At 50.7% G+C, this 9,597-nt stretch overlaps 1 protein-coding gene across 1 annotated transcript; it reads left to right on the forward strand.

Moving 5' to 3' along the window:
- The first annotated feature begins 206 nt into the window (after positions 1 to 206).
- LOC137838497 (uncharacterized) lies at positions 207 to 1,310 on the forward strand. The gene has a single exon (XM_068647742.1). The coding sequence runs from the start codon at positions 207 to 209 to the stop codon at positions 1,308 to 1,310; it is 1,104 nt and encodes a 367-aa protein (XP_068503843.1).
- Positions 1,311 to 9,597: the final 8,287 nt, after the last annotated feature.

A 9,597-nucleotide genomic window follows, 5' to 3' on the forward strand; every position in this document is an offset into this window, starting at 1 on the left:
GTTCACTTCTTTTAGGTACTCACCGACGGAGCAAGACGAAGGTGCCCTAGCTTGCGAGGACAGGCCACGCGCAAAGACGATCCCGGTCAGCCGGACGGAACATTTGGCGCCTACCGTGGGGCGGATATAAAACATCAGTCCCACCACACACGTTTTTCAGTTCCAGTTGCCAAACCCGGTTAAGTTGAGAAAATTTCCAGAAAGCCATGACCACCAGACCTCCGCGCTCCAGGAGCGAAGAGATGACCATGCAACAACTTGTGGGCATGGTGCAAGGGCTGCAAGAAGCAATGGCAGCCTCAAGAGCAGAACAGGAACGCATGCAGGCGGATCGCATAGCCTCTCTGGCGAGAAACGAGGAGCTCCACCGTACCAACGAAGAGCTACGTCGCGATCGGTGCGATGTAGACGAGCCTGAGACTGCCTCCCCACTTAGGGAATTCACCACACCGTTCTCACAAGCGATCTTAGGAACAACAATCCCCAACACGTTCACAGGGCCTAAGGTGACCTTTACAGGAAAGGAGGATCCTGAGGCACACCTCGCGGCGTTCCACACACAGATGATGTTGGTCGGAGGCTCTGACACCGTAAAATGCAAGCTCTTTATGAGCACTTTAACCGGAATGGCCCTGGATTGGTTCGTCAGCCTTCCAGAGGGTCACGTCACGTCCTTTGCTCAACTCTCACGACTATTTAGAGAGCAGTACTTAGCCAATAGGGCCCCAGCCCCGGTCTCGTACGACCTTTTCGACGTGAAACAATTCCAAGGGGAGACCCTGAAGGAGTACATAAGTCGCTTTGGAGCACAAGCGGTGAAGGTGGGTACTACCGATGAACCCATGATTGTATACGCATTCGGGAAGGTAGTGCGACCCGGGTCTTTTGGTAAGTCGCTTAACTGCAGGCTTCCCAAGACCTTTGCTGAAGTAAGGCGACGAGCGTTGGAGCACATTGCCTCAAAGGGCGAGGCATACGAGAAGTGCATACCTGCTGCACCTGCACGACCAAGGGTGCAGATACGCACGCAACCTGCTAGGGTCCACGAAGCTGCCACAGAGAGACGAAACCCAGACAGAAAACGCACCTACGAGGCGAGGAGGGCCCCGCCAAGGACCCGAACTGAAGGAAGGAGAGAGGGGGGTAGACCGCTGAGGCACAACTTTGTGGTGGAGCTCAAAGACCTCATCGTTGTGCCCAACATAGCAGACAGGTTGAGGCCACCAGCGAAGTCTGACAAAATTCTGGGGCCCCACAAGGAGTCGTGGTGCGAAACCCTACACTGGATGCTTGTATGGATTTGCAGATAACCCAGTGGAAGTACGTGGGTACTTGGAGCTGAGGACGACGTTCACTGATGGAACGGCGTCACGTACCGAAAGCATTCGATACCTGGTGGTTAATGCCAACTCGGCCTATAACATTTTGTTGGGCAGGCCCGCCCTAAACAGGTTGAGGGCGGTACCTTCCACTCGCCACATGAAGATGAAGCTGCCAGCCCTTAGCGGCAAAGTGATAGTCATCAAATCGGACCAAGAAGAAGCCCGAAAGTGCTATGAGAACAGCTTAAAGACAAATAGAGGCGTGGTCATGGTAATTGAACGACCACCCGCCTCATGTTCATTAGCAGAGCCAGAATCCATGGAAGAAGCGATGCCTGGGGATGACGCATGCACAAATGGAAGACGCCTTGACGCCTCGCCTATGGAAGAAGAGGCAGAGGAGGCGACGCCCGACGATGCGACGCCTATAGAAGAGGACCCCATGAACGAGTCTCGCTCGGTAAACGCACAGTGTGAACAACCCCAACCCGAGGACAACGTGGTGGAAAACCAAATAGGAGGAAAGGCGTTCAAATTAGGACGCCACTTGAGCCGGGAAGAACGAAGAGAGGTAACGACAGTGATCTCACGACACCTCGACGCGTTTGCATGGACCGCGGCAGACATGCTTGGCATCGACCCAGATTTCTTGTGCCATCGCCTTACCATGGACACTAAGGTCCGCCCTGTGCGACAGAGACGGAGGAAGTTCAATGAGGAGCGATGCCTCGTCGTGAAGCAAGAAACTCAGAAGCTACTAAACGTGGGGCACATCAGGGAGATACAATACCCTGAGTGGCTAGCCAACGTAGTCCTAGTCAAGAAAGCAAATGGGAAGTAGAGAATGTGCGTAGACTTCACGGATCTAAACAAGGCATGCCCGAAGGATTCGTACCCACTCCCCAACATTGACACGTTAGTAGACAGTGCCTCGGGCTGCAAGATGATGAGTTTCGTGGATGCGTTCTCAGGTTACAATCAGATCAAGATGCCTCCCCGGGACGAGAGCAAAACGGCGTTTATGACAGACACATGTAGCTACTGTTACAAGGTAATGCCGTTTGGTTTAAAAAATGCAGGCGCCACCTATTTCCACAGTTTTACGGTGGTAGTAATGACGAACCTTCCCATCCAGAAGGTACTGCAAAAGCCAGACATGGCCGGAAGGATGGTACGTTGGGCAGTGGAGTTGTCAGAATTTGACATTCAGTACGAGCCCCGGGGATCCATCAAAGGCCAGGTTTATGCTGACTTTGTAGCGGAACTTTCACCAGGAGGAGATCCTCAAGAGTTAGAATTAGGGGAACAGTGGGTGCTCTCAGTGGATGGATCCTCCAACCAGCAAGGGAGTGGCGCCGGAATAATCCTTGAGGGGCCCAATGGGGTCTTAATCGAGCAAGCTTTACGCTTCGCCTTCAAGGCAAGCAACAATCAGGCGGAGTAGGAGGCGTTGATTGCGGGGATACTTTTGGCTAAAGAAATGGGTGCTCAGAGCCTCTTGGCAAAGAGTGACTCACAATTGGTCACAGGACAAGTAACAGGGGGATACCAAGCAAAGGACCCCCAGATGGCAGCATATCTGAGGTACGTCGAGGTGTTGAAAAGAGCCTTCGCTGCGTTTGAGCTGGTGCATGTCCCCAGGGAGCAAAATGCCAGAGCTGACCTGCTCGCCAAGCTGGCCATCTCAGGCAAGGGGAGAAGGCAGAGGACCGTAATACAGGAGACTCTCAAAACGCCGCGAAAATTCGTTGCAGATAATAGGGTGGACGTCCTTCATGTTAGTACAACAAGAGGAAAACTAAGGAGTCATCACTCGTTAATTCAAGATACGGTGAGGACACCCTGCATCCGTACTTACGCAGCCTCGCCAGATGAAGAAAGAAGTATACAGGTGTGTGCTGTGGAGGAAGGCGACACGTGGATGACCCCTTACAGGCGATACTTAGCGGATGGAATCCTCCCAGCGGAGCCAGAAGAGGGCAAGAAGATTAAGAGGAACGCCACCAGGTACACCCTAGTAGATGGGATATTGTTCAGACATGGGTTTACGCACCCTATCTTGACGTGTGTAAGCGGCGATGAGTGCACCAGAATAATGGCTGAGCTCCAAGGTGATACGCGCAGGGTTTTTCTGGCCAACAGTAAGAGAGGATTGCGTGCGATACACCTAGCATTGCAAGTAGTGTCAGATGCACGCTGATTGGCACAAGGCGTTGCCTGAGGAGCTGAGATCCATATACAGCCCGTGGCCTTTCCATACGTGGGGGATTGACATCCTAGGTCCATTCCCATTAGCGATAAGGCAGATGAAGTATTTGACCGTTGCCATCGAGTACTTCACCAAGTGGATAGAGGCTGAGCCAGTAGCACAGATCACCGCGCACAAGGTACAACACTTTGTTTGGAAGAATATTGTGTGTCGGTTTGGGGTGCCAAGGCGTCTCATTTCAGACAATGGCACTCAGTTTGCAAGCCAGCAGTTGGGAAAGTTGTGTACAGAAGTAGGAATCAAGCAGGTGTTCGCGTCAGTCGAACACCCCCAGACAAACGGGCAGGTCGAATCAGCAAACAGAGTTTTGTTGAGAGGATTGAAGCGCAGACTAGAGAAGGCTAAAGGGGCATGGGCAGAAGAAGTGCCAAGGATTGTATGGGCTTACCACACCACGCCTCAATCCTCCACTATGGAGACACCTTTTAGCTTAGTGTACGGATCGGACGCCATGATCCCTGTGGAGATACACGAGAGCTCGCCCCGTTTCCTAGGTTTCGTGGCGGAAGAATCCAACGAAGAAAAGGAGGGTGAACCTGGACTTGATAGACGAGGCTAGGGAAGAAGTGAAAATTAAGGCTGAGGTCGTGAAGAGAAGAGTGGAGCGTCAGTACAACTCCAAAGTGAAGTTGTGACGTTTCGAGATTGGTGATCTGGTCACGAGGAAGGCTCACCCCTACGAATTAGAGAACAAGTTGTCTCCTAAGTGGACGGGACCGTTCAGAGTAACCAAAACCAAAGGGAATGGGTCGTATAAGTTAGAAACCCTAGAAGGAGGCCCCATCCCACGCAGTTGGAATGCGACGAACTTAAAGTTTTATTTCAGTTGAAAATTTGTAAAGGGGACACTTTTTTCCCTCCCGGGGGTTTTTTAACGAGGTCACCCAAATAAAGAAAAGAAAAGTTTAAAGATATTCCTATTCTAGTTTTTTTTTCCCTTTCATATGATCTAGGATCAAAGATCAAAAAAACAAAGACAAAGATGAGGCGTCGCCAAGATAAGGTGTCGCCAAGGTAGGCGTCGCCAAGGTAAGGCGTCGCCAAGATAAGGTGTCGCCAAGGTAAGGCGTCGCCAAGATAAGGCGTCGCCAAGATTAAGCGTCGCCAAGGTAAGGCGTCGCCAAGATAAGATGTCGCCAAGATAAGGCGTCGCCAAGATAAGGCGTCGCCAAGATGAAGTGTCGCCAAGGTGAGGCGTCGCCAAGGTGAGGCGTCGCCAAGAGAGGGCGTCGTCGGAACAAGGCGTCGCCAGAAACAGGCGTCGCCACCAAACAGTCAAGCAGAAGTCAAGTCCAGGGTAAGATAACAGGTATGCCAGTATAAGTTAAAATCCGGGCGCCTAGTCCTTGAATAGGGGTTAAGGGATTCCTTCGGGACGCCCCCTCCTCAAGTAGGAATAGCTAGCCCCGGTACCAGATAAGTTAAAATCCGGGCGCCTAGTCCTTGAATAGGGGCTAAGGGATTCCTTCGGGACGCCCCCTCCTCAAGTAGGAATAGCTAGCCCCGGTACCACACAAGTTAAATCTGGGCGCCTAGTCCTTGAGCAGGGGTTAAGGGATTCCTTCGGGACGCCCCCTCCTCAAGTAGGAATAGCTAGCCCCGGTGTCAGATGATAAATACAAGTTAAATCTGGGTGCCTAGTCCTTGATCAGGGGTGAAGGGATTCCTTCGGGATGCCCCCTCCTCAAGTAGGAACAGCTAGCTCCAGCGTCCGATGTTCAGAGATAAATACAAGTTAAATCTGGGTGCCTAGTCCTTGATCAGGGGTAAAGGGATTCCTTCGGGACACCCCCTCCTCAAGTAGGAATAGCTAGCTCCAACGTCCGATGTTCAGAACAGTTTAAAGTCCTCAGTGCATCCGGGGAAAGGGGAGTACCCCTGGGCAATGTGGAGGCACCAGAGAAAGCCCTCCTCACCCTCGAGTGAGTTCAGGCGAGAGCAGATTAGAAGACCTCTTTGCTTAAGCAAATGGAGGCAAGGTTGAAAGTCCTCAGTGCAGAGCCAGGCCAGCAAAGTTTTAGGCGTTAACATAGAAATGTGCATAACACTTAGCAGTTCAGGCGAACGACGTTTCAGATATTAAGATTGACCCCAGCCACTGCCCAGTAAGTGATCTTGCATTAAGTGTTATCGCTACGAACTAATAGTTTGTTCAGTTAAGTTGATTTTCACAAGATTAAGCACCAATGGGTGCTAACTTGATTTCTTTAAGGCAAGAGTTAGTCAGCTATAACAGATGATTACACAACAGAGTAAAGGCGAAACAACCGAGAAATGCCTTGAAGGCAAGTACCAGTTGAGCCTTTGATATAGAAAAGAAAGCAGAAACAGATAAGAGTGCAAAAGAAGTTAAAAGCGGACAAGAATGTAAAGATGAAGTTCAAAGCATTAAAATAAATCCAGAGTCATAATTACAGACAAAGTGAAGCGATAATCATAAATTGAGCAAAGGGTAACTATCAGATAATTCTGTATAGACATGGGGGCATGGGCTATTCCTCAGAAGCCTCCAAAGGCACCATCTTGCCGTCGACTACCTCGTTCAAAGGGCTGCACCCAGAAACATCGATTCCTGGGTTCACACAAGCATCCTGAACAAGGGCCTCTGCGAACCCCTCAGCGAAACTGGAAGCAGACTCCCCTACCAGCTTATCTTCAACAACTTTGAAATTAGCGGCTTGAGCTACCATTTCTTGGTCCTTGGAGGCCAAGGCAGAAGTCAACTCCTGAACCTTGGCCTTGAGGGTGGCATTTGCAATGGTTAAACGGGCGCATTCATCAATTTTGGACTCGAGCGCAACCTCAGTTTTCCCCAGTTTTTGCTCCCGATCCACGCACTGATCCTCGAGTTTCTTCTGGTAGGCTTTTGAAGTTTCTGCGACCGCTTCGAGATCAGAACTTTTTGTGCAAAGAGGGACCACTTCATTAAGAAGCTCTGCTTGGGTTTGGGCCACCTCGTGCAGACGTTTGTTGGCCTCTTCCCTGGCCTTTTGTGCCATCCTCAGGGACTCTTTATAGGCACCCTCTTGACGCCCCCAGTGGGCGGCCAACCTCTTTTTCTCCTCTTTGAGCTTCTCTTGCCCCTCTTTCAGAGAAGCAACTTCCTTCTCCAGAGCTTAGAAGGCAGAGGCTTGGACGGTCTTGACCCTGGACTGTTTGTGCCAAGTGTAGGCACAAGACATGAAGAGGCCCATGTAATAGTACATGCTCTCCCTTTGAGGCTCTTCAGCTTGGCCACTAGCAGATCCCAAGCTCAGGAACCCCCTCAATGACTCCTGCATTGGAAGAGGGATTTCAGGGGCAGGGGGAAGAACAACCACGGGTTCAGCTTCGCACCCCCTCTCCTGATGCACTGATTGGGGAGGGGAGGTGGCGCTCGTGGATCCTCCCTTAAGGACTCCGCCCCAAGAGAAAAGGAAGTGGTGGAGGCGACCATCTGAAGGGCATGTTGGGTCCTTTGCCATTTGAAGACTTGCCCCTCAGCAGAGTCCTCATCATCAGAAACAACCTCCACCACCCGCTTGCCCTTTTCAAGGGGGGCTGAGGAAGCACCCGCCTCAACCAGCGCGAGAGGCACGGCGGCGATGGGAGGTGGAGAGCTTGGAAGTGGACGGGGAGAAGCTGGGTTTGTTGGGTTCGTCGGTGTTGTTGCAGGTTGAGTTTGGGGGTTAGGAGAAGATGAAGGTGCGGAAGAGGCCGAGGGAGGAGGCGCCAAAGCCCCATCTTTGGGTCTCAGTAACTGGGCTAAACGCAACCGGCGTTGCCTATCCATTTTTGAACCTACACCAATAAAGTAAACATAGCAGAAGTTAGGCATCGGGCGAAAGTAAAACACAAAGAAGTAGGAAAATCGCGCATTAAACAAAGATCCAGCAAGAGCAAAGCCCAGAAAGTCGTTTCATACTTATGTATTTTTCTAAAGCATCGGCGTTGAACTCCAGGCTTATTAGGGTGGCGGTATCGAAGCCTCCCACACTGGTCAAGATCTTGCAAGCCTCTCGATCGTTCGAGGGCAATTCATTCAGAGACTTGGACTTCATGGTTTTGACCTCATTCACCCAATATAGGGGAAAACCGTCAAGGGCAGAAGGGTCGTAGTCAGAGCAGCAGACTTTGAAAAACTTCCCCTTCCACCCCTTGAAGGATTGTTGGAAGAGAGATAGGAGCACCCTTCCAGGGATATTGCTGAGGCTCACCCAGAGGCTTTTCCCCTGTTTCTTCACTTCAAAGAAATGCAGGAAGATGTCAACGGAAGGAGTGCCCCCGAAGAAGCCGCACAAAACGCCAAAGGCCTTGACAAAGGCCCAGCCATTGGGGTGCAGTTGGGCTGGGGCGATGTTAATCTCCGTCAACAGCTCCCTCTCAAATCGGGCGAAGGGCAGACGCATCCCGATACGCTTAAAAACGACTTGGTAGAAATAAAAGAAAGGGGACCCCGTTATTGGCCCGCTCATCCCCACAAACAGGCTCTCGTAGAGTGCATGGGAGCACTGCAATGTCATCATCATGCCTCTTCCCAAAGGCACGATGGTCGTAGGTACATGGTTCCCCTACGTGGTCCCTCCAGGCTTTAGTAGACACTAAGCTTGAACACTCGTCGAGCAGTTCGACTGGAGCCCACGAGTAAAGGTCTCTATAGTTAACGTTGAGGGGTGGAGGATTGGCTGTTGTTTTAGTACGAGCCATTGGCGAAGAGACTGAAGAATAAAGATGAGAAAAAGTTTTAGCAAAAAAGGATAGGAAAGGGGGAAGAAACAAAAACCTTACGAGAATCCCTACCCGCAAGAAGAAGCTCAGAAAAGGGGAAGGGGAACAAAAACAGAAAAATGCGAAAGAGAATACCAGAGATACGAGGAAAATAAACAGTCCCAGACAGTTGTATCAGTACGAAAGCTAAAGGGAGGGCCAGTGATGAAGAAAGATCATACCTTTTTTAGTATCTGGAGATTCGAGGATCGAAAACGCGAGAGAGAAAACGAAGATCGCAGAGAGAGTTTGGGGAAGATGAACAGTAGAGAAAATGCAAGAGGTGAATGAAACAGTGGATTGGAGCGCGCGCTTTCGAAAGATGTAACGTTAACTTGGAAGCGCAAGCGACGCTCGTCCTCAGTCGTTGGATCGCACCACGTGGCAAGAGATTAAAACATAACTTAAACGTCGAACAGGGAGAACGTCGCGTCAGATGTCCCAAGAGTGTCAAATCAAACTGAACAAAGGAATGTCACGTCAGCAGGGAATGCCACGTAGATAGTGGGGGCGAGGCATTTCTCTTTTCGTTGACCAAAGATCAGAGTCAACAGGTTGACTGCTCGAGTCATCGCCTCGTGCAGGCGTCGCCCATGAAGACTGCTCGAGTCATCGCCTAAGTAAGGCGTCGCCCAAGAAGACAGCTCGAGTCATCGCCTATGTAAGGCATCGCCCAAAAATGCACACCGCCTATTCCCCAGTAAACTCAGTTGAAGTTGTTGGGGGCTCAGGCGAGGAGGTTCAAGCACGTGAACATCCCTCACAGGTACTAAGAGCAAACGAGGCTGTGAGAAAGGAAATCAAGAGGAGAATATGCGTCACGACTCAAAGGGAAAGAACAGAGAACAGAGGAGAAGGGCACGTGCTACTTAACGAGTTAAGGTCGAATACACGAGAGGCGAGTGCTGAAGGCGATGCACGCAGTATAACAAAGAAAACAAAAGCGGACGCGAGCAAGCAAAAATAAATCGAGTAGCGTTTAACATAAAGAAGAGCGTGAATCCAGAGTTATGGTTACAAATAGAGTTCATAACAGTTGCAAGTTAGGTGAAAAGATAATCCTGTACACATTCTAATGTTAGCACGGGAAGCAAAAACAGGTCACTCTTCAGTGGCCCCCGGAGTTTGAGCAGTGCGACGAAGAAGCTCCGTCCCCGAGTCTCAACGCCTGGGCCAGCAGCAACCTTTGTTTATCGTTTATCTTCGAACCTATGCAAAAAAGGGACAAGCACAGTAAAAGACGGGCACAAAACAAAGCAC

Source organism: Phaseolus vulgaris, chromosome 4 (assembly GCF_000499845.2).
Source record: "Phaseolus vulgaris cultivar G19833 chromosome 4, P. vulgaris v2.0, whole genome shotgun sequence".
NCBI lineage: Eukaryota > Viridiplantae > Streptophyta > Magnoliopsida > Fabales > Fabaceae > Phaseolus > Phaseolus vulgaris.